This window comes from Prionailurus bengalensis, chromosome D1, assembly GCF_016509475.1.
Source record: "Prionailurus bengalensis isolate Pbe53 chromosome D1, Fcat_Pben_1.1_paternal_pri, whole genome shotgun sequence".
Classification (NCBI taxonomy): domain Eukaryota; kingdom Metazoa; phylum Chordata; class Mammalia; order Carnivora; family Felidae; genus Prionailurus; species Prionailurus bengalensis.
This window is the reverse complement of record NC_057346.1, coordinates 10,022,702-10,047,397: the sequence shown is the minus strand read 5'-3', so window position 1 is coordinate 10,047,397 and position 24,696 is coordinate 10,022,702. Positions and strand designations below refer to the sequence as shown.

Here is a 24,696-nt window from a genome sequence, read left to right as displayed (position 1 = left end):
ATAAGTGGAGGAAACACTGGCAAACTCATTCATCACTTATATTAATACAGATAATAACATGTTAGCCTAAGTAAGACTTAGAGCTTTAAACAGAACTGTCATTTGGTAAAAATACTGACTGTGACTTCTGCCTATGTAGAAGTAAAATGTGTGAAATTCATACCTATGTAAATTTAATACATCTATTGTAGGCAATCATTAATGACTATAAAGAAGCAGAAAGGCAGCCTGAATAAACAAATAATTAAAATTGTCAATGGAAATATTTTAAATGACCCTGAAATAATTTCTTAATCTTTTTCTGTTTTCATACATTAGCGAGTTTCTTGGCAGTAATGTATGTTTACAACGTCTACTGCATTTATCTTCAGAGACATCAGCATAAATGTACACAAAAGGGCTCACATCTACCGGCAAAGGCTACAAACGTGTCCTGGCTCCTAAACTGCTCTCTTTGTCTCCAGGCTTTTCTGCTAGTCTACACCCCTTAATCTTCCTTAGACAATGCATTCATCTTGCTGCTCAAATGCTCAAATGTTTTCAAATAATCCCTTTTCCCATCAGATATAAATTCCTCATGCCCTGCTCTTACGGCTGTCCCCCAAATTGCCTATGCTCAGGTTGGCAGGCTCCTCACTGTCTCCCACATTTCCAGGGCTCATTTTTGCCTCCCATGCCTTCATGACTGTCCTGTCTAGAATGTCCCACGCTTCTGCTACTCAAATCCTTATTATGCCTACCTCAAGTTCTGCTTCCTCATGAAACTCCTGTGACTACTTTTGGTTTTTCTTAATCAGGATGGATCTGATTTTAATCAGTCTGGAACCCCCATGCCCCAGATAACCCATGGTTCATTCTTCAGGTTTCTGCTCAAATATCACTTTATCTCTTTGGCCTTCTCTGACCACTCTATTTAAAATGACAACAGGGGCGCCTGGGTGGCACAGTCGGTTAAGCGTCCGACTTCAACCAGGTCACGATCTCGCGTTCCGTGAGTTCCAGCCCCGCGTCAGGCTCTGGGCTGATGGCTCAGAGCCTGGAGGCTGTTTCCGATTCTGTGTCTCCCTCTCTCTCTGCCCCTCCCCCGTTCATGCTCTGTCTCTCTCTGTCCCCAAAATAAATAAATGTTAAAAAAAATTAAAAAATAAATAAAATGACAACACTCCCTCACCCAGGCACTCCCAAACTTCTTTTGCCTGATTTATTTTTATTTTTCTTCCTAGTATTCATCACTGTCCTCTATAGTCTATATTTATTTGCTCATTTGCTTATTGTCAGTCTCTCCCTGCCCAGAATATAAGGTCCATGAAAGCAGGGAATTTTGTTATGTTTTGTTACTGGTTTATCTCTAGAACCAAAAATATTTCCTGGCACATAAGTAGATGCTCAATAAATCAATATTCCTCTTTTTATAATCCAAAGGTCATGGGTGCCTGGGTGGCTCAGTCATTTGAGTGTCCAACTTCGGCTCTGGTCATGATGTCATGGTTCGTGTATTTGAGCCCCACATGGGGATCACTGTTGTCACTGTGGAGCCCACTTTAGATCCTCTGTCCCTCTCTCTAACTGCCCCTACCCCACTCACACTCTCTCTCTCAAAAATAAATAAGCATTTTTTAAAAGTCTATATAATTCAAAAGTCATCATGATGAGAACAAAAGCAAGAAAATTTAACTAAATAAATCTTACAACTTGCAGCCCACTGATAAACATCTGAGGCATGCAGAGCATGACATTCATCAAGGAACTGATGGCTGCCTTAATGTTGATATTTTATTGGAGACTAAAAGCAACTTCATCTTAACAACAGCCAGATCTCCAAGGTCCTGTAGTCCCTGCTTTCAGCATACAGAAATTCCTTGGAAACTATGCTATCTATACTCGCCCCTGCTCCCTCCACAAACTTAAAAATATATAATCTGTCGCACCTCACAATTACGGGGCAGCTCTTTCTGCTCAAGGGTCCTCTCCCTGTGCTATAATAAAAACACATTTTTGGCACCAAAAATGTCTCAAGAATTCTTTCTTAACCGTTGCTCTTGGACCCAGACTTCAAATCACATTAATAGCATGTTCTATATTATAGCACTTAGCACTTAATTATAATTTAGAAGTGTGAATTAGGGTGCCTGGGTGGCTCAGTCCATTAAGCATGAAGCCCCACTCTGGGCTCGTACTCTTTCTCTGTCCCTCTCTCTGCACCTCATGGGATTCTCTCTCTCTCTGCCTCTTGCTCACTTGAGCTCTCTATCAAAAATAAATAAATAAATAAATTTATAAATTTATTTAAAAAAAAAAGAAGTGTGAATCTTTGTCTCTTTCAGTGTATTTCCAAGACAAATGTAAATAATTCCTGGCATCCTCCTATATTTTCTTCTCCTTCATCAATGCATTTTTTTCATTAAACATTCACTAGATATATGTTGAGGATCTGTTCTATGTCATTGTATGCCACGTTCTATTCTTTTAGACAAAAATTCAGGAACTCACAGTTAAACATAAATACACGAATACACATAGAGGCAAGAAACAAGACTGAAAAAAAGAATAGTAAAAGGACAACTACTAAAACTGAGAATCCAATATTAGTATGTGGGGACAGAGTGTACAGGGTGAGTGTGACAGACTGAGTGGGTAGAAAAAGGAAAAAAGAGACAGAATGGTAAGAGACGAGTAGGATGTTGCCAAAGTAATCACCAGATGCTAGTGCTTAATATAAACTGTACTTAAGCACACATGCAAATCTATTCTACATGAATTTTTTAAATTCATGTTTCAAAAGTTATCTGCTAGTAATCCTGTGGGTAAAAATTAGATTAAGACTAGCGACATCTGGTGGATATTTTGAAAGTAATCCTTGAATTTCTCTACTGTGTAAACACTACAACAAGCCCCCATACCTCTGGACTGACATTCATAATATGTTAGGGTTCATAACTATGATGAAATCATCTTTCTTCAGAACCTAAGATCTCATTGCAAGAGGTAGCCAGATTTCTACCAAGAAGCCTTCTATCTCTCAGCTTTCTGGAGGATGTATATATAATTTGACACCAGGATTCTTCCTTTAAAAGATAACTTATTACTTAAAATGTTCACATTCTTTGAGGTAGGGATTCTACTTCTGGAACTCAACCCTAAGGAAAAGAAGTCTTAAATGAGGAAATCAATTCATTATTTACAATGGGTGAGAGAACCTAAAAGTCCAAGAAACAGAAAAATGGTCAAGAAAATTAGAATCATTATAATGTTTACCAAACATTTGTAGACCTACTAAAACAAATATTTTAACAATTTCTTATTAACAAACATTAAGTTAAAAAAAGCAAAAGTCAAAAAGTGTGTGCATAATTTAATCTTAAGTATGTAAGTAATATACATATAAAAAGGCTAGAAGAAAATTCTACATTCTAAAATATTAACATTGAGGGCTTCTGGATGAAAGCATTATTGTTTTTTTTTTTAAGTCATGGTTTGCAATATTTCTTAAATGCTCTATAATTGTCATGAATTATTTCTATAACAAACATTTAAATCTTTTAAACAATGCATATATTCTAATTGCTATAATTTTCAATAAAATCTTCCTGATTTTATTAGTAATGAATCAAGGGAGCTAGAATTTCCACAAGAAGGGGTAGCAAGAGAAGAAAGCAAATATATGACAATTTTGTTCCAGGATCTGAGTCCTGATGGAGAAACCCCAGTTGTAGAACTGTACTAAAATTCCATTAATGTCATCACACTCCTTTCAACAGTACACCAGAAACTTACAGAGGGCTCTGTGGGCAGCAGGGAGTTACAGAGTCTCCTAACCACTTGAGTCCCCATCTTCAGAGTGCCTAGAAAAGCCGGATCAGGGCCACCTTAAAATAGGAAGAGGGAGAATGTGCAAAAATACAGAACAGGAAAAAAACATTCCAAAGATAAACCAATCTAATAGGGTCAGGCTCCTGCTCCAAATCTACCAACATATGCCATCTAGAAGTTTCAGAAATAGTACCCTGGTTAGAAATCCAGCCAAAGATACTGTAATCACAACAGGGCTATCCCAAGGGCATTTTAAAAACTACCCACTTAGGCTTAATAGTAATAAAGAGCAATGCTTCCCTATCAGTCAAGCAAGGATGCATTTTCCCTCCTCCCTATGTTTATCAGTCAACGATCATAGGAAGGATTCTGAAGACAATCAGGACAAACACTGGGAGCTCAGCTTCTGCCATGCATTTCTATTCACCCTCAGGAATTCCGTTTTAACGTAGAAAGGCCGCATTTATATTTTAAGGCAGAAATGTTTTACGTAGTACTTTAAGTTTACAAAGTCTTATCACCTACATTGTCACATTTGACCGTCATGGTGAGTTACCGTTGGAAATAAAGTTCACTTTATTGCCCCCCAGTTAATAGTAGCAGGCTAGGAAGTTGCTCTGCCAATTAGTGAAGTTTTCTAGTCACTTCTTCTGAATCCACTTGCACTAGGTCCGTGCCAGAGAACAGGGTGGGAAAATGATGATACTGATGATAATGGCAGCCGATATTTGATTACATACTATGTACTGTTCCAAGTGCTTTTTAACTACAAACATTCTACATAGTTGGTACTATTATTTAACAACTCTCTCGTGCTGTGATTCCATTCTCAGTACTGTGTCAGTCTTAAGGAATCATCCCTCTCGGGGATAAACTGAAGGGCATTGGTATTTGGGCAGGATGGCGTACAGACTGAAAGGGGATTTGCATTACTACTCGGGTCTCCAAGCTCTGGAAGTCTGAATCAGGAACGGCATCCTAAGAACCTGTAAGGCTTAGAGCGGTTCAGAACCTGAAACTTCCGCCTCCTTCTCCTCAAGCCCACCCCCCCCACCCCCCCCGCCCCAGCCGCCTCCATCTCACGCCTCCGTGTGTCCCCATTTCTGATCTGGAAGCTCAACCAGTGGTAAATTCTATTTCCCAGGCACCTCCCACCTTTTACCACCTACCTCTTAACTCATCGGTCCGTCTGGTTCAACATCTCTGTCCCCAGCCCTTCTGAGCACGGCCTGCTGCCGCTGCAGGGCCGCCGCCGCCGCGTTGCCGCTGCCATGGTGACGCGGAGGCCGGGCCCGACCTGGCCCCGCCCACCACCGGCCAGCGCGAGCCAGCCCCGGCTTACCTGGGCCACGCCCCCTGCCTGTCCGGCCCCGCCTCCTAACGTCCCCGACCGCAATCCCCGGCGGGTCTTGACCCCGCCCCCTGCCTTCCGGACCGGCCTCCTGCGGCCCGAGCCATCCCCGCCTCCTGACTGCCAGGATCCCGCCCAGGGAGCGCCCCCCTTCCGCAGTTGAGAACCCGCCTCCTGGGCGTGCAAACCTCATCCCAGCTCCGTCTCAGCCAAGGCCTGTGGAGTAGGGCGCGAAGGGTCTGGATTTCCCCGCCGCCCTTAGGCTAAGCGAGACCTGCTGCACTTACGTAGAGCCCGCAGACCCCCACCCCGCAACACGCACGAGGCATGTTCCTTATGCGATTTATTGATCCCAGAGACTTTGCACCTGCGAGGGCCTACGGTCCAGCCAAAGGGAGTTTCCGGGTCATGCAGTGCTGTCAGTGACTTGAAATACGCGTAACCGGTGGTCAGGGAATTGCTTCCTCCACGCCTCACCCCTGCCCTCGTTTGTCTTTTTTAGGTTCTGAGACCTTTGACCCAACCATTGAGGGGATTGCCCAAGCCAGCCCTGGGGGCTGGTATGAGAACTCAGAATGCTTTTCCAGAGCACTTCTTCTTCAGCTTTAGATTGAAGGTGTATAAAAGAGACACCATTAAATTAAGCCTAACAAAATCAACTTAAGTGCTGAGGTAACCTGTTCTTCCTTCACTTTTCTTGAAAGCAAGAGCAAAGGTAGGGGTCAAAAAATTTTTGGCATGCTCCTCCTAGTCCCTCCTTTTGTGGAACTCCATCCGCCCCTAACCAGCCCCGAAACAACTCCAAGCTCACGGTGGCAAATTAAAGGTAGGCCTAGAGGAGAGAGCAAGAATGGGGGACTCTCACTGGGGTTCTGGAGTTAAGTTTAAAACGTGGCAGCCATCTCTGGGCCACCAGCCAATTTCCCAAAGCAGAAGTCTCCCCACAGGAGTAGTGGTGAAATGACGAAACAGGCCCTTCCTCCCCAAGGCTCACACCAGGGTGCCGTTCTTGCTGTCGTAGCGGGGCGTGGCCCGGGGGAAGCGAAGGGTTGCATATTCTGTAGCATTTTCTGACTGAAGATGCTTCACTTCCAGAGCAGAGCGTGGCTGGGTACAGCTGTACACTTGAATGTCTGCATAATGTAAGCTGTTCTCCTTCAAACTAAGGCCTCGACTCCTCTCCTGAGACGCACGCTTCTCTAACACCTGCTCATACATACGTCCTGTTGTGTCATGGGCCTGCAAGAAATTGACAGCATTAAGGGAGGTACTTGGCTTGCTTTTGCCCCTCATCTGCAAAGCAGGGTCAGCTATACTGATGTCCCCTCGCTCTGCTCCTTTGTAGGGCAGAACCAGCAAGTTCTGGTTCCAGATGACCCAGCTGCATCCCAGGGTGAAAAAGCGGGAACCTCAGATCCTATATCTGAACAGCCCCCTGGAAGGGACGGGGGCCTGTCATTACCTTGGTGCCATTCTGCTGCTGCTGCTGCTGCTTCAATGTCCGTCTTGCTTGGCTTTCTGGGAGGCAGAAATCCACCTTAAATCCATTATCTCTTGAGCTGTCTGAGCTTGCCCTCTTTGAATGTCTGTTAAACTATTATAGTGGGCTTCTAACTAATCCCCCTGCCTCTGGGTTCACCCCTTTCACTGCTACCATCCCCACATCCAAACTCCTTTCACACTCTGCCACTGATATCTTCCATCCTCAGTTTTCACCCACCCCTAACACAGTTCAACAAATATATGCTGAGAGCCTGTTGTATGCTGGGCTCTGTGACCCATTCTGGGCATTGAAGGATGAGCAGGCTATTTTCTCTGCCTCAGGGAGCTTATTGTCTGCTGGAGGAGACAGATAATCATACAGACTATTACAGTGCAGAGTGTGAGTGCTCAGCTACACCAAACAGTTGGTCACTTTCAATCAAGTCAGTCTCTTTCTCCTTCCTCCCTCCCCTTCTCCTTTCCTTCCTTCCTACCTTCCTTCTACATGAGATAATTGCACTGCCTGAAATACCCTTTCCTCTGCTCCTCCTCCAGCCTGAGAATTTGCTATTATTCCTTCGACATTGGTGTTTTCCCTCATTCTCCCATGGTGTGAGTATGAGTCTATTACAGCACTAGCAGACTACATTGCAGTTCTTGTTTATGTGTAAACAAGTCTCTCAGACTTGATTTGCAGCTCTTCTTGTGCTCCTCTGCCTCCTTGGGACCCAGCAGGGCACCTCATATACACTGTAAGTGTTCAGTTAATTTTTGCTGGGTGAATGAAAGAATGAACAACCAAGCTTGCCACTCCAAGATAAGAGAAGGAATGAGACCCAGAATTTCAGAGCTGATCTGGGACCCAGTAACCAAAAGAGTTTCTCTGGTGTACTGTCTCCCTTTATCCCTTCCAAGGCTTCGACTCCTTTTCATTCTTAGGCCCTTTCCAGAAACACTCGTTCTAGTACTTTCTCTTCTCTAATTTGACCACTCCAAGCCCCCGCCCCCAAAGCCCAGTTACCCATTTTCTTTTTCCTCTGGGAAGTTGATGGGCAGCTCCTGTGAAGTGAAACACAGATCACCCACGTGTAAGAGTCCTGGCCTCTCTCTTCCCACCTTTATCATTTGTTCTGTGCCTCCTTAACATTCTGGGATGACCTTCCCTCACTTCCCTCTAACAACCATTCACCCTGAGCCAGCCAGAAAGTGTTTATCAGGGGTACCACATCTCTCCCACAAGGATGGTTCTGGAAGGTGGAGTGGTACAACTGACATAACCAAACCCAAAATACAGCCGCAGGCAATCAGGCACAACACGCCAGGGATATAGCTGGGTTGAGGGCTATTCTGGGATTGTCTAACAGGCTAATCCCAGCAGAGGGTAAGGGAAACCTGCCAAAAAATGGGATATTCCTGGATTCAGAGACCCTCTTGCTACAGCACTCAGTGTTTTATTATTTTTCTTCTTCCACAGCCTCTGCTAACATAGAGTTCCCATTCTGGGAGTCACAGAAGCTGCTACAACCGGGGTTAACTAGTTAGGACCCCTCCAAGCCCTTTTCTAACAGGCAATCTCCCTCCCTGTTTCCATGTCCTTGTTTTTAATTAACAGAGAAAGTGAGAGATATTTAACCTTTAACATCCACAGCACAGGGAGCTCTGAATTTGGTGAGTGACTCAGCTCCCCTGCCCTTGCTGCAGGACAGACCTTGTTTCTGAGCCCCTGGGGTCTCTAGTGGAGCCAGGGTGTCTACGTGATTGTCAACTGTTTGATGGCCAGAGAAAAACACTTGTCTGAGGAAATAGGCTGAATAGTTTGAAGCTTACTCCGGATGCTTTTTCTTGCTAGTACATTTCCAACTCTCACCAGCACCAACCCTATCTGTTCTGACCTCTGTCTCCCTAATGAAATTTCCTTCTTTTGCTAACTAAATAGAAAAAGAGAGAGAGAGAGGGAAGCTTCTAAATCATGTCCATTTTACTGCTGTGGAAAAATCAGGATTTTCCCACACTTCTGACAGAGTTTTGTGTTTTGGTGTGGCTTTTGGTTTTAATGCAGCTTGCTGAGTTGAGAGCAGATAGAGTCACCATCGGTGGTGGAACTTTACAGGTGGTTCAGAAGAAAAAAACTCTGAAACCACTTCTAGGTCTTTCTATGTTCTGCTTCCGCCACTTCAGCTCTTCCTCTTTTTTTTTTTTTTTATATTTTTGTTATAAATTAATTTATTTTTTACCTCTGCCTGGTCATAGCCTTATCTTAGCCTCTAATTCTTTCCCCCTTGTTGCTACTGTTCTCCTACTTACTTCTACTTAAATGGATGAAGAGAATATAAATTTTAAAGTCACAGATTTGGGTGACCCAATTTTAGTGAATGGAGCCTTTTCCCAAGTTGGATACTATATAATGCCTGGACACAACCTAAATGGAATATTCAGTTAGACTCACAGTTGACAGGATTTTATTTTTAGCTCAGAATTCGGGAAACTAAATGGGCACTCTCCTGTATTGGTAGTATGAAAAAAAAAATGACTCAATTTTCCAAGAATGCAATTGACAAGAAGTATAAGGAGGCTTAAACATAAAATGTGTATCCTCTGATGTGGCAATTCCATATCCTAAGAAATAATTAGGTGCAAATATGGATGCTCATTGTAGCATTATTTACAATTGCAAACAATAGGAAATACCCTAAATGTCCAACATCGGGAAATGACTACATAAATGGCATCTTCTATAAATGGAACATTGTACATCCACTTAAGAAAGATGTGCAAGAGGGCGCCTGGGTGACTCAGTTGGTTAAGTGTCTGACTATGGCTCAGGTTGTGATCTTGTGGTTTGGGGGTTTAAGCCCCTCATTGGGATTCTGTGTGTGTGTGTGTGTGTGTGTGTGTGTGTGTGTGTCTGTCTGTCTCTCTCTCTGCATCCCCCACCCTCCTGCTCACACTCTGTCTCCCTCTTTCTCAAAAATTTGAAAAAAAAAAAGAAAGATGTTGGAAGAACACCCAATAGCATGGAAAATCTTAATCTTTGTCAAGTTAGTAAAAAGATAATAATGTTTTGGGATTAAACCTGTGCACATAAACATTTCAGAAAGATTGCATGGAGGTGATCTTTCTGAGTCACTGTGCAGGTTGGGGTGGGCTGAGCGGGAGCGGGAGGGGGTCCTGTGGCCAGATGTTTCCAACTCTTGTTAAAAATGTTTGGGTCCCCACGAAGCCCTACTATACCCAATTTTACCAGGATATTTGGGTAGCAATGGGGTGCATAGGCTTCATCGTTTATAAGACCAGGGTAAAAGAAGTAAAGCTTTGAAAGCTTCCAGTCCTGCACCTGCTCATGGTTATCATTAACCCACTTTACTTAGAGTACATGTCAGGTGGAGCTTCAGTCTGGCTGTAAATCTCAGCGAACTGTTAGATGGGAACATGGAGCATTGCTGCACACTTGTGGACGTGTGGTTTCCTTTGTGGCATGAATAAATGGAACTGTGAGGTGCACCAAAAAAGAAAGAAAGAAAGAAAGAAAGAAAGAAAGAAAGAAAGAAAGAAAGAAAGAAAGAAAGAAAGAAAGAAAGAAAGAAAGAAAAGGATTACATGGAGATATACTAAAATGTTTCTGTCATTTATGATTGCTATAAATATATTTAGTATATTTATCATTGCTTCTTATTTCCTGCTCTTTGATACTTTCCAGATTTTCTGTGGTGAATGTATTACTTTTGTAATCAGAAAATAATAATAATAATAATAATGATAAATTTAAAATAAAAATCTTTTTAGTTGTCATACTATCAGTCTCTGTAAGTTTATTGAGATAATGAGAAACAGAGGGAAACAACATTTATCTACTTAAAATATCTACTAATATTGATCTACTTAAAATATCTACTAATATTTTAAGGGGAAAAAAGTATATTTTGGTTAGAATATCGGGGGGGTAGTGTTTCTAGCCAGGCTGTAGCGCCAGACTGATGTTATCAGATTAGCTGTGTGAATTTCAGCAAGTTTTTAGCTTAATCAGGCTTTCATTTTCTTATTAATAAGGATAATAACAGAACCTAAACCCCATGGATTGTCATAAGAATTACATAAAATAATTAATGTAAAATACTCAGCTAAGTGCCTGACATATAATGAGCATCAGTGAAAGCTGATTGCTATGATTACCGCCATCAGAGGAAAAATTAACCAAAAATGAAGAATATGAAAACTTGGAACACAGGAAGTGAAAGAAGTTGTTACACTCTTTTCTGTAGAAAATCTTATATGTACCTAAATGTTCTGTGTCTATGGGATATCTGAGAGTTTAAAAAGTGACTTTTTTCCTCCCAATCCTGATAAAATTCTGGGAAACTTATCATTGTTTCCGTCTTACAGAGAGGTCAACTAAGGCCCTAGAACTTTGGTATCTTACTCAAGGAGGGAGGGGCCAAATTTCCTATCATTGCTACGTCCTCTGCATCTGTCATTATACGTGGTATATATAGGTATTCAATATTTGTTTGATAAATGAATGAGTAATAAGAACTGGACTTGAATCCAATGTACAGATTCCAAATCATATGTGCTTTTCAATGTGCCTTATCTATTTTTCTAAATATAATGATGTTTTTTTTTTTTCACAAGCAAGACATCCTCAAGACTGACCCAGGCTTGGAATGTATAGCTAAGAAAACAGTGAACAGAGCTAAGAATCCAGGTCCGGGAGTTTGGAGTGGTTACAACTCTGGGAAAGAACAGTAAAAACACTATGAATAATTTACTGTGAGGCTTTCACATATCCTCTGCTCTTCAAACCTATGATCTAAACAACATAGGTCATGCTATCTATATTGTACACATGAGGAAAAAGAAGTTACAGGATTTGCCAAAAGTCACACAAGTGTGAAAGCTATATTCAAATATTTCATGGATATTCTTCTTCTCTCCACTTCTACCCCTTTAAACAAACATTTCTCCAAAGTTGATTTCCTTGATTTGAGAGGGCAGAATTATGTAGTGGTTAAAAGTCTGGGCTCTGAAGTCAGACAGGCCTGGATTGGAATGTTGATTTATTTGCTCACTGGCCATGTGACTTGGGACAAGTCAACTTCTCTGAACCTCAGCTTCTCAGCTGTAAAAACAGGAGGAGTAAGGCCACCTCCCCTCAGCATTGTGGGGAAGAGTAAACGAGATTGTTTGAAAAGTGCCTGGAACATAGCAAGCTCGCCAATGCTATAATTAATTATCATCATCATCTGGGGAAGAAGGGAAGGGAGAGAAAGGAAAGGAGAGGAAGAGAAGGACAGAGAGAAACCGTGCCAATTCACCATTCCCATCCTGCTCTGGCCCATTCTACCGTCAGCAGGCTTGGCTGTGTTCTCTGAAAGACGTGAGCACAGAAAGAGGTAATGCTCTGGTGTTGGCACCCAGGAGGTGTGCCAGGCAGAGGGAGGTGGCTGCGGGAGGTTGGTAGAGAACTAGCTGCACTGTTTCTCTTATTCTCTTGGCCTGCGTGTCCACGAACAGAGATGTTACCCTCCACCCCCTGCCCCTACTTACCAGTGTCCCCCGCAGCAAAGCCGGTTTCCCATGGTGCTCTGTTGCCGCGGAGGGAGCCCAGCTGTTTTTCTACATAAAGAGGCTTGTGCATTTCCTGGTTCCTGGTTTAGCTTTCAGTAAGAGCTCCCGGGGAGTCTCTATCAGTGTCAGATTTCAACCTAGCAGGTTGGACTTTGGAAGCCACCTGCTGGAATGATTCCCAGGTGACTGTTACCAGCCAAGTGGTAGAGGAACACACGTGGACTCCAGGTGAGAGCTATCTCACCTTCGGGATTTGGAGCTGCTTTGAAGAAGCCATAACTTTGAGCGTCAAGCTTCAGTGAAAAGAAACCTGAGATGGCAAAGGCCTCTGGGTTCCTTTAGTAAATGTTTCTCTACTACATCACACTGTCATTGAAATACATTCTCTACAATGGAGTCAAGGGTCTTACCTTGTGTTTCCCGGCACTACTCAGGTTTAGTGGAGTTTCACTTTCAAGGTAATCAGTATCAATTTCTTATTATCCCTGTCCAGAATCTGGGTTTGAATACTGGAGTCTCTAGGAAATTTTAATTTAGGGAAATGGGTTCCTTTCATATCCTCCCTTGCTTTTGGAATTGATGTGAGCAGATCACTTTTTTCCACGATGGTGAAAGAGAGGAGGACTAAACTCATTACCTAATCCCCTTTCTGGTCAGAAATCACATGGTTCTATGACTGGAATGGCCTCTCAGCACATCTTGACCACTCACTTCCTCATGTTCAGTACAGAACTACAGAATCTCTGCTTCCAACTCAACTCAGACTCTCCCTCCAATGACCCAAAGTTAGAAGCATTCTGCACTCACCAGCGAGCAGGGTACAGTCGAGCAAATTCCTCCATAGAAAATGTGGGCTCTGGGAGAATTTGCGAAACCTGTAAGGCTTGTCTTCAGGGCTCCCACCCCCACACTGCCCAGATGCCCTGTTATTTGTATGCCCCTTGTGGATGTTCAGGACCCACCACTCAGCCCTGCACTCCACAGAGCGTACACTGGACATTTCCTTCCTCCCCATCCTGTTTCCTTGTGAGAAATGGGCATAATGAGAGTGAGAGTTACAGAGGATTGGGTGAAGATTACGTGAGATAACGTATACAAAGTTCTAGTCCACAGCCTGGCACATGGGGAGCTTTCAGTAAGTCCTACCTATTGTTATCACTTCTTCTCGGCTAATTGTCAGATGGCAAAGCATCTCACTTTATCATCTTGTGCTGGATCATTGCACTAGCATTTTACTTCATGGCTATGCTTCTTCCTAGCAAGCCCTTCTATGCGCCAGCATCAACAGTATTCTTTTCATCCTGATATCTGAACATCTTAGCCTGGCACTCAAAGCCCTCCAACAACCTGGTCCCTTTTCAGCCACTCTCTCTAATTTAAAGGAAAAATTTTAAGGAAAACATCAAAGAGATTTTATGACCAGAAACTCCAAAGGAACCAACAGTGTATTGTGGTACCCAGAAAACCTGATCTACCTTAAGCAGTATTAATAGAAGTCTACAGTGATAAACAAGGGAATTGATTATTCCACTGAAGTCTGTATCAGTCAGTCCATGACTAGAATAATAATTTTAATCCACATGTTGAATTCCAAGTTACACTGTCAAAAGGCAATGTGTTCTAGAGAAAGTTGTCTAGGTGATAAATAGTTTGGAAAGTTCTAGGGGTACCCGGCTGCCTCAGTCAGAGGAGCATGTGACTCTTGATCTCGGGGTTGTGAGTTTGAGCCCCATGTTAGGTGTAGAGATGGTTTAAACAAACAAACAAACAAACAAACAAACAAACATTTTTAAAAAAATAAACTTTCTAAAAAAGTTTTGTAAGATATAGTTAAAAGAATTAGGCATGTTTACTTGGGAGAGAGAAACTTTAAGAGGACGGGATAGTTATTTTAAAATATCTGAAAGGGGCTTCCAAGTGAAAGAAGGATTACATTGATTTTCTAGACACAACCAGACCAATAAGCAGAAGTTACTGAAATGAAGATTCTGGGCCAATAGAAGGAAGAATTTATTAGAATTATGTCCAAAGAGTTCTGATGAAGAACTGTGAGAAAGAACTTACAAAGTTCCCCATCACTTAAAATGCCCAGAGAGGGTTGCCTGGGTGACTCGGTTAGTTGGTTAAGTGACTGACTTCGGCTCAGTTCACAATCTCTCAGTACATGAGTTCAAGTCCCACATTGGACTCTCTGCTGTCAGTGCAGAGACAGCTTAGGATCCTCTGCCCCGCCCCCCTTTCTCTCTGCCCCTGCCCTGCTCATGCTCTGTCTCAAAAATGAATAAAAAAATTTTTTTTTAGTGTCCGGGAAGAAGTTGACTAATGGTCATAAAAGAGTTTGAATGGTGTGGGGATTTGGACTGAATCAGAGATTTCAATTTTTTTTCTAGCTAAGGAACCCTCTCTTTTATTTTATTTTTTTGATAATTTTTTTTAAATGTTTATTTATTTTTGAGAGAGAGAAACAGAGCATGAGTCGGGGAGGGGCAGAGAGAGAGGGAGACACAGAATCTAAAGCAACCTCCAGCCTCTGAGCTGTCAGCACAGAGCCCAACGCAGTGCTTGAACTCATGAACTTTGGTATCATGACCTGAGCTGAAGTTGGATGCTCAACTAACTGAGCCACCCAGGTGTCCCAGGAAGCCTTTCTTTTAAATAAAGCTCCTGTAAAAATAACAATTACAGAATAGATCATTGTAAAGTCATTTTGGCTGAAGTCCAATTAGAATCCTTTCTAATCTCCTTTTTTCTTCACAACCAGATGTAAGTTTCCCCAGAGTAGACAATAAAAGATCATAGTTCTTAAATTTTATGTTTGTAATGTACATCCTCCATAGTATATATCCTGGGGGTTGATAAATACTTGTTGAATGAATGGATGAACAAAAGAATGTATCAATAGTTTTTTCTCTGATGCATGCTTTCATTTTTAATAGATGGTAATCTTTTAACCAAGAATTGAATTCTTTGAGTGAGGGTTCTTATCTTGGGAATTCACAGATGCCTACAAAGGGGTACATGAGTGGATCTCAAGAGCTGTGTGAACCTATTCAAATTGTAGGGCAAATGTGAGAGCACGTATATTTTTTCTGATAACAGGATCTATTGCTTTTGCTAGATTTTTCACCCGGGTCTGTAACCTAAAAAAGTTCGGAATCAACCACTTTAATGGAAGAATTTGAGGTGTCCACCACACTCTGGTAAAACATATATTTTTGGGGGCAGGGGAGCTCATCTGGACACTCCTCAAATCATACACATGCAATGAACTACATGGAGGAATTGAGAAGTCAGGCATGCATGTTTTCCTGAACACAGCATATCCCTCGTTTTAAGACTCTGCGTCCAAAGGAAGGTTCTCTGGCCATCACCACCACACAAGTAATCCTAGACCCCCTGTATTTAGACTCGGATTGGGTGGGTGATGCAGTGATTCCTCTCTTTAGGATGTTCCAAGACTAGAAACAAAAGGTGTCCCCTGTGCGGAGGTTGGAGAGACTTTGTGGTTTGGTGAGAATGGCAGAGGCTCCTGTGTCTGTGCCCTGCATAGGCATACTCCATCGCTCAGAATTAGACACCATTTTCAGTGGACAGACCTTACTACAGGAAAACAGGGCTTTAGGCAACGCTCCCCAGACTCAAACGATTTCCCCAACCCCTACCCAATACAGGCCAGACAGGCTGGAGACCCTTGTTTTTGTGTCTCTAATCACCAGCTCAGACAGTGCCCTCTGGGCTGTTTGGATGGCATATCCCTTTTCCCTCCCAGGATCACTCTCTCTTTTGTTGCATTGTGAGAAAATTATGGCTAGGAATTTGATCTGGAGCCAGTGTCAGCTTCCGGGTATGATCTCAGCATCCAAGTGTGAGCTCAGGGTGCTGTGACGTTGGGTACATCTAACTGAGGAGCTTTTTGTCTAGCTGGCTATGACCTCCTCCCTCCCTGCCCATCCCATCGTCCAGGCCACAGAATAGGGAGAAGCACAGACAAGGCCCTGAGATTGGGGTTTATTCAGCTCCACCCAGGACTAAACAAACACTTTGACATGTCTCAAGGGACCAAACCATACATTGTGGGCCATGCACTTTTCCCTTCCCCCAAGGATGCTGCTACCTCTGGGGCGGTGGGCAGCTGCTCCTATCACGGCGGGAGGTGGAAAGGGGCTCACTGGGTGCTGGCTCCAGGGCACTCAGGGCTCCACTCTGCCTGCCTCCTCCTCTTCCTCTGGATCTGGAGGCGCAGGGAGCAGGGAGATGTAGACCTCGTTGACCTCCGTGTCCAAATGGCGGCCACCCCGAGGCGCCTCCAGGTTAAGGATGCCATCGTGGGAGAGAGCTGCGCGGACCCGCCAGGGGTCCACGTCAGCAGGCAGGACATAGGTGCGGCAGAACTCTCGGGACACGAAGCCGTGGCGGTCCAGGCGCTGGGGGTGCCTGGCAGACACCTCCAGCAGGTTGTCCACAGTCCTTACAGTCACCTCATCTGGGGTGAAGTGGCTCACATCCAGAAATGCCTGAAATTTACCCTCACTGAGCCTGAGCTCCGAGGCCCCTGCCCTGCTGCCCTCCCCAGCTGCGGTGGCCCGGGGCCGCACATAGTAGCCGTGGTAGAGGGTGGGGGTCAGGATCTCTTCTGGCAGGAGGCCTGAGGGGCAGAGAAAGAAGGCAAGAGGCAGGATGAGGGAGAATGGGGTGGGAACAAGGGTGAAATGGGGAGATCAGGAGATGAGGAGCAGGGAAAGCAGGAGAGGAGTCAGGAGAAGTAGGAAAATGAGGCGGGGGTGGGGGTGGGGGTGCGAATTAGCAACTGGAAGGAGGCAACTGGAAAGAGGGGACTGAGATGGGGAAGGAGACTGGGGGGTGGAGGAGGGCAAACCAAAAGGGGGCTGGGTGGACAGAAGGGGAACCAGAAGGCACAGCGAGGGGGTCAGGGACAGGCATGGGAGCCTTGCGGGCACCGCGTCTGCCCCGAGGTCAGTAGGAAGGGGACCGAGCCCTGCTTGGCTGGGGACGGAGGGGGAGTTTGGGGTGGGAGATGGCTCGCCCCAGGAGTTCAGTTAAGCCCGCAGTGGGGTGGAGGCCAGTACCATTGGGAGGTCAGCCCAGAATTTCAGGAGGTGGGGGTGGGAAGCAAGGGGGGTGGCGTCTGTGCCATACCTTCTCCGAAGCGCTGCTCGCCCAGACGGCTGGGGTTGGCGAATTCGTACTCGGTGGTGGCCGGGTGGGCATGTGGCACCGAGCGGCCTGACATGGCTGCAGAGGCGTCGGCGGCCCTGGTCCGAGGTGCAGCGACCCCTCCAGCTGCCTGGAGAGCCGGGGCTCGGTCGGGGGTGGGGGCGGGGTCTACACCACCCAAAATAGTGCCGAGCCTGGGGCGGGGGAGGGGCGGGGAACCGGGGCCCTGAGCGCCAGTGACAAGTGTGCGACCAGCCCCGCCTGGACCCCCGTGCTCCCCCCCCCCCCCCCCCCCCCCCCCGCCTCACACCCTTCAGCTGTCACAGGCTGCCCTAAGGGACAGCTGGGGGTTCTGGCTGGGCAGCCAGCTGGGGATGGGGAGGCTGGTGTGGGAGGCCCTGGAGAGGCCTCGCTGAAACCCTCAGTTTGTACATTTTCCACATTGCCTCCTCTCCTCCTCCTTCCCAGGCACCTTGCACCCTTCTTCATAAAGCTCTCCTGGTTTAAATGTTCTGTGTGCTATGGAAGGTGAGAGATGCAAGAAACTTTTCCACCTTTTCTTTGGGGTGGAGGGAAGGGTCCCCCTGCCCAGATCAATGTCAGAGTCCTTTCCTGAACCCGGGTAGACCCTGGGCACCACACAGATGCCTGGCACTGACTTGTTGGTGATCACTGCTCTCCTCTAGGGACCCACAAAGAGTTAATGTCCCTGGGGCCCAGCCTAGGAAGATTCCAGTTCCTGCCCAGGCCCAAGATAGTCGCTGGCCCAATTCCCCTGGCATGCTAGGCTGCAGAGGAGGAGGAGGGGCACAGCACCCTCCTGCTTAGGATTCCTGACTTCAACCCAACTCCAGAGAAGGGGGGGGGGGGGGGGCATTGGGCGTGGACGGAAAGCTAGTGAAACAAGACCAGCACAAGTCACTGGCCAGCTCAGACGTGTTTGTATTTCTCTTTTCTTAGCTCAGTGAGTACTGGGTATGTGTCACACTGCCAAATCCCCGATCACAAGTCTCCATGAACGGGCGGTGAGCTGGGATAATAAAACTCCTGACATCACCATTCCAGAAGCTTCACAAGACTGCGTATATAAGGGGCCGGCTGTTGCTGCAGCTGAAGGAGCTGACCAGCCAGCTGACCCCCTCCACTCACCTAGCCACCATGGACATCGCCATCCACCACCCCTGGATCCGCCGGCCCTTCTTTCCTTTCCACTCCCCCAGCCGCCTCTTTGACCAGTTCTTCGGGGAGCACCTGTTGGAGTCTGATCTCTTCCCAACTTCTACTTCCCTGAGCCCCTTCTACCTCCGGCCACCCTCATTCCTGCGGGCTCCCAGCTGGATTGACACTGGGCTCTCAGAGGTAAGTTTCCCTCTGCCAGGACAGGAGAGTTCTTCCTGGAACCTCCTGGAAACCTATCCACCTGCTCTCCTTTTTCTCCTTGCCTACATCTGGCTACATCTAAGTGTTTTAGGCACTTGTGTGTCCACCAGGGAAGAAAGACTGGGTTACTGGTTCTTTCACCCAGTTGTCTGTTTGTATCGGATGCTCTTCTGTATCCTACTTTACTACATTTTTTCCATGTGCTGTGAAAATCACCCTCTATCCCCTAACTTCTAAGTAGGATGCCCCTTTCTGGTTTGATTCATAAAGATCCAGGGAAAGATCTGCTTTCAGACTCCTTTGCTCACCTCTTCTAATCCCTCATACTCCTGATAAATTTTATTACTTCAAGTTTCAGATCAGGAAAACAGTCCTGCCTCATGCTGAGTTTTTCATCTCCACTGCATGGAGCTGGAGACAGCAACCACTATTTTCTTCCTTTCAATTCCTTTGTCTGTGATTTCCCAGGTTTCTCAGGGCTGTGACAGGGCACTGACCTGGGCCCATACCTAAGGAGAAAAGAATATAGGCCAATTCTTGGGGCCCCTCCTCACTTGTCCTAAGAAGGTGGGAGAATGGGGTGAACAGATAAGATTAACAGAGCTGTCACAGATAATACACTGGTTTAAAAATATTCAAGTATGAGTAAACAGGAGCTGAGTGAGCAAGGGCTTTGGAAGGACAATCAGGGCTAGGAGAACATTCCAGATTGAGTGGGTGGGAAACTTGGCACAGGTCTGAGCAAGAAGAAGGGGCCTTTGTCTCATGGACAAATGACAAGGCCGGGCATCAGGGTCAGAGAGGCAGCAGAAACCTTGCCCAGACCCATCCTTTTGATTGGCCTGGGTGGCCTGTCTTCTTTCCTGTCCCTGTAAATAAAGTTAGGATCTGATGCCCATGTGCTATGCCTTGGGTACCACTGTGGTGACTCCCCTGAACCAGAGAGCCATGTTTATTCAAAATGGGATTTTTTTAGTCAAAAAAAAAAAAAAAAAGGATAAAGTCTGCAGAATGATGAGACCGTACTAGTGTAATCCACATTCCTACCCTCTTTTCTCCCCCTTTCCATTTCTAGATGCGTCTGGAGAAGGATAGATTCTCTGTCAACCTGGATGTGAAGCACTTCTCTCCAGAGGAACTGAAGGTCAAGGTGTTGGGAGACGTGATTGAGGTGCACGGCAAACATGAAGAGCGCCAGGTGCGTAGCTTGCTTTCTCTTCTCATTCATTCAGTGAAAACTATATGCCAGACACTGCCATCAGCCTCTGAGTCTGGCAACCTCCAGTCTTAAGCCAGAAAGGTCTGGGACAGGGACAGACCTGCTGTTGTTGTTTGGGCCAGAGAAGTGATCTTTGTTGTTCATTCTGATTTGATTGCCTTAGGTGGGATAGATGGGATGTTTACTTCCCATTTAAGCCCGTCGTTTTTGGCCACCTTAGAATCACTAGGGGAATGAAAAAGTTCCAGTGCTTAGGCATATTACAGACCAAAATTTTTAGGGGTGGGCACCAGGCATCAACATTTTTTAAAGGGGCAAGGTGGGGGGAAGCTCCCTAGGTAATTCTAATGTACATTCAAAGTTGAGGACCACTGATTTAGGAATAGCATTTGTTGGACATGTGGTTGCTTTACGTCACTATATGAATTGCAGGTACCCTGAAGACCCTTGACTTTGGGATGTTGTTTTCATATGCTCCTGAATCCTCTCATCTTTAGCCCATCTAAATGCTCAACAACTGGCTTTGCCTAAGTTTCAGAGCTACAGTCAGCAGCTAAAACCCTGCAGCCCACGTGGAAACCACTTAATTGAGAGCCTGTCTGCCTACATGCTGGTATAAAGATTAGAATCAGCTAGTGTTTAGCAGAATCCTAGAATATGGAACAGATTCTCATTAATTTCTGGGAGGGTTCTTAAATGTGGCAGCTGCTGACCAATTGTTGATAACTCTGATACTTGTGCATGAGACAGTAAGGTTTGAGGTCCTCAGGCTGTTTCAGTTTTGCTTATGGGATTTAACTTTGGGTCATAGTCTCCCTGGGTGAAGTTTTGTTGCTCTTGTTGTTGTTTTTAGCAGCAGTCCTATTGGTCTGGAACATTCTGGGACATTCCTGAAGAGTCAGGACAATTTTTGGGCTTCCTTAGGGACTCAGATCTTCAATGATGGACGATATTCTAGATCCTGTAGGCCCAACAAACATTGATCTAAACCTTTGGGAAATACCCATAAAAATATCCATGCCTCAATTTGGAGAGCCTTCAAGGTTTTTCTCTTTGACTTCTCAGACTCTCCTTGGTAGGAGTGACCACCTAGGCAACTTTATCTCAGGCCCAACCAGAACAGCTGTTAAGTTTTCCTCCCTTGTTGCAAAGGCGTATGGTCACACCTAAGGGAAGAAGGATGTCTGAGTTCTCAGCAATAGGTGCTACTTCCTGTTCTTACCTCTCTTTTTCCTCATTTCCTCATTTCCTCTCTTGGATTAGGATGAACATGGTTTTATCTCCCGGGAGTTCCACAGGAAATACCGGATCCCAGCTGATGTGGACCCTCTCGCCATTACTTCATCCCTGTCATCTGATGGGGTCCTCACTGTGAATGGACCAAGGAAGCAGGCCTCTGGCCCTGAGCGTACCATTCCCATCACCCGTGAAGAGAAGCCTGCTGTTACCGCAGCCCCCAAGAAGTAGATGCCCTTTCTCTGACTGCATTTTTTAAAACAAGAAAATGTCCCCACCAATGAATGAAAATCTTGTGATTAGTGCTGAAGCTTATTAATGCTAAGGGCAGGCCCAAATTATTAAGCTAATAAAATACTATTCAGCAACAGATAACTGTCTTGTGTTTGAATATTCTGTGTTTTAAAAAATTAATGTGGAAATACAGCAGATCCATTTAGTCACCGCATTATGGTTTAGGGCTTCTGGGGATATTAGAGTCAGAATGGCTGTCTCCATTACTTACTAAGAGTGTAAATTTCACAAGTCACTTAACCTTTCTAGCCCTTAGGTATTACATTTGTAACATGTGGCACTGATTTGTAGACTGTTGTGAGGAGTAAATTAAGGAGAAAACAGGTAAAACCCTTGGCAGAATTCAAGGAATATCAGTTCCTATGTCTCCTTCCTTGATTTCAGCCCTCATTTCCAACAATAAATCTGAACAAACTCTGGATAACAAGGCATGAAAGGCCTTAGTGAGTCTGCAATTCATCATGTTGCCAGGCAGGAGGTAGTGCCCCCAATAGTGACATTTTCCTGCTGCTTTCAGCTGATTCACAAGAGCAATAACCAGGACTTACTTGGGCGACTATCACCAAACAAGCCTTTCAGTCGTAATCCCTAAATTATTTAGCAATAAATTTTCCTTTGAGAACCAATTCAATGACCGCCACCCACCATAAAAAATTGTTTTAGAATTACAATTAATCATTGATCAGTAAGGGATTCTATTATTTAGCTTAAACAAAGACAGTTTACTCTACAAAACCATGCCCATTCCACTTGTGGTTCCAGACAAAACTTCTGACTCAATTAATGAAAAATAGCCCTGGTGTGGGTTATCTGGGATAAATGTTTGCAGACAACTCCTATTTTACTGTAGCAGCATCTACCTAATTTCTGACCTCCCACAACGACTGACCATGAGGTGAAGTGAGATTCCTGCCTCCACAACGCCTACAGATTGGAGGTTGGCCACACTTTTAAAATATTCTACACAAAACAGTTGCCGACATTTTTCATGATGCAGGGGTGTGGAGCTAGGACGATATAAATTGCACATCTATACAGGTTCAAAATGTTCCCTCCTGAAAAACAACTTCCTAATGGTCAGAAATGCCATGGTCTAGCCAGCTAATTTTTGTGGCTGTGTAGCAGATACTCTTGAGGGTCTGACCAACCTATATACCACCTTCAGTCTTGCCAACAGCTCCCCAGTTGGTTTAGGTATCCACCATATACTTCCTCGCCATGTGCTTCAGGAAAGTGAACCCAAGCTCCAGCTTGGTTCCAGCTGGTTCCAGCCACAAGTGATCTTATCTTTTTCCTTTTTTGAGAGACAGTATGAGTGGGGGACTGGCAGAGGAAGGGAGGGAGAGAACCTTAAGCAGGCTCCAAACCAGTGTGAAGCCCCATGCTCATGATGTGGGGTCATGACCTGGGCCCAAATCACGAGTTGGACGCTTAACCATCTGAGCCACCGAGGTGCCCCAGGTGGTCTATCTTGATTAGCCCAAACCAATCACGGAGATTCCCTTCCCTCTGTCAAGATTAGTCTTGAAAAGGCCATGACCCAATTATGGCTAATGAGACAGGAGGGCAGTTTGCTGGAGGTGCTTCTGAAAGAGGTTTTGAGTTTTTAAAAAGACTCACCAAAAGAGAGAAAGGGAGAAAGGTGGGAAGGAGAGATTTTTTTTTTTCTTCTTCTTTCGGGTATTGGAGCATGATGATGTGGCACTCAGATTGCTGTAAGCATCTTGAAACCATGAGGGACCATCCATGATATGCTAAGGATGGCTGAGCAAGAAGGTGGCAGGACTCCAGGTTCTCGATGGGTCACGGAATTGCTAAATTGGCCAGCTCTAGACCTTCCTTACTTCAGAATGTCTTATGCCTTATTTTTGTTTAATTTATTTTGACAATGCTTTTATGTTCCTGGTACGCAAAAAAACTTAACTGATAGAGGCTGAATTAAATAGTGTAAAAATCTGAGAATGTCCTGGAAACCATGTGTCAACTTTAATCATTTTAGTGGATTACCAGATTTCTCAAGCAAACATAATCTTAATGACTTGGTGTTAAATAAATCATATTTTGCATACTAGATCTTGATATTTATGTTTTTGACAAATTCGTTCAAAATGTGTAGGGTCACTTTTTTGGTGCAATTTAACTGGACTCAAGTGAGACTAGTTCTTTATTGTTCTTCTTTTCCAGATTGCCTCTTTTTCTATGGCTGTTCATTGTCATTAGTGTAAGACTTTTCTAGTCCAGTATATTTAAGGATTTTTCCCTCAGTTTTACAAGCCAGCTCATCCATAATTCTGTTTCATTCATATTTGAGTTATGCTACAAGTCTGCTGAGGCAATTCTAACTAGCATTTATTTATTTATTTATTTAATATTAACTAATATTTATTGAGCACTTATTATGTGGTTGGCACTGTACTAAGTGCTTTACCTTTATTTATTTATTTATTAAAAATTTTTTAATGTTTATTTATTTTTGAGAGAGAGAGAGAGAGACAGACAGAGCATGAGTGGGAGAGGAGCAGAGAGAGAGGGAGACACAGAATCCAAAGCAGGCTCCAGGCTCCAAGCTGTCAGCACAGAGCCTGACATGGGGCTTGAACCCATGTATGGTGAGATCATGACCTGAGCCAAAGTCCAACATTCAACTGACTGAGCCACCCAGGCACCCCTACCTTTTTTTAAACTATCATTTTTTATAGAATAATTCTAGGAAATAATGTATAATAAATGCATGTAACTTCAGTCAGATATAACACTTAGAAGACCAGATGGTGTTTTTGACTACTGGTTTAGAGGTAATACATATTTTCTTGTTTAGAAAAATTCTGTTTCATACTTTATGTTTTATTTTGAATATTTCACTGGGTCTGATCTTTGTTCTGGAAATTGACAATGCTTAATCATTCAATAAATATTTGAGTGCCCACTATACGCTAAGTACAAAAATAAGACATGTCTGCTCTAAAGGAATTAAGAATTGAGTAGGACAGCAGGCAAATAAAAGGGCAATTCTAAGACATCTTTTCAAGATTCTATGATGTCTCTTTAAAATGCCTGCTATGGGGTCCTTTAAAAGGAATATATTTCCTGGACATGCAAGGAATATTGGAGATGGTTACCCATGATCAAAATTTCTTAACAGCTTTATTGAGATATTGTTCTACACTATTAACCCATTCAAAGT

At 44.4% G+C, this 24,696-nt stretch overlaps 4 protein-coding genes and 1 pseudogene across 6 annotated transcripts in view; 2 read left to right on the top strand and 3 right to left on the bottom strand.

The window, feature by feature from the left end:
• The window catches only part of DIXDC1 (DIX domain containing 1), a 74,272-nt gene extending 69,160 nt beyond the window's left edge, over positions 1-5,112 (bottom strand). Inside the window, exons 1-2 of one of the 2 annotated variants that reach the window (XM_043579309.1) lie at positions 4,980-5,112; positions 3,775-3,866 (exon numbers count right to left, since the gene is read on the bottom strand). In XM_043579309.1, the coding sequence (XP_043435244.1) occupies positions 3,775-3,831 (57 nt within the window). In that variant the 5' untranslated portion in view covers positions 3,832-3,866; positions 4,980-5,112. The remainder of the gene's footprint in view (positions 1-3,774; positions 3,867-4,979) is intronic. The other variant, XM_043579312.1, reaches the window with a different exon arrangement.
• A 375-nt stretch (positions 5,113-5,487) lies between these two features.
• Positions 5,488-12,674, bottom strand: CD1H11orf52 (chromosome D1 C11orf52 homolog). Of its 2 annotated transcripts, XM_043579307.1 has the most exons (4): positions 12,188-12,480; positions 7,665-7,702; positions 6,624-6,679; positions 5,488-6,400 (listed from the first exon to the last, which is right to left on the bottom strand). In XM_043579307.1, exons 1-4 carry the CDS (start codon positions 12,217-12,219, stop codon positions 6,152-6,154), a joined length of 375 nt encoding a protein of 124 aa, XP_043435242.1. In that variant the 5' UTR covers positions 12,220-12,480; the 3' UTR covers positions 5,488-6,151. The 2 variants fall into 2 exon arrangements, with proteins under 2 accessions (XP_043435242.1, XP_043435241.1); XM_043579306.1 differs by lacking the exon at positions 7,665-7,702 and having other exon boundaries at positions 12,188-12,674.
• LOC122482950 lies at positions 9,603-10,181 on the top strand (annotated as a pseudogene).
• A 3,526-nt stretch (positions 12,675-16,200) lies between the features above and the next one.
• HSPB2 (heat shock protein family B (small) member 2) lies at positions 16,201-17,637 on the bottom strand. Its single transcript, XM_043579304.1, has 2 exons — positions 17,366-17,637; positions 16,201-16,853 (listed from the first exon to the last, which is right to left on the bottom strand). The coding sequence occupies exons 1-2, from the start codon at positions 17,457-17,459 to the stop codon at positions 16,399-16,401; spliced, it is 549 nt and encodes a 182-aa protein (XP_043435239.1). The 5' UTR covers positions 17,460-17,637; the 3' UTR covers positions 16,201-16,398.
• Positions 17,638-18,292: 655 nt separating this feature from the next.
• On the top strand, positions 18,293-21,590 carry CRYAB (crystallin alpha B). The gene is made up of 3 exons (XM_043579305.1): positions 18,293-18,742; positions 19,839-19,961; positions 21,246-21,590. The coding sequence occupies exons 1-3, from the start codon at positions 18,542-18,544 to the stop codon at positions 21,447-21,449; spliced, it is 528 nt and encodes a 175-aa protein (XP_043435240.1). The 5' UTR covers positions 18,293-18,541; the 3' UTR covers positions 21,450-21,590.
• Positions 21,591-24,696: the final 3,106 nt, after the last annotated feature.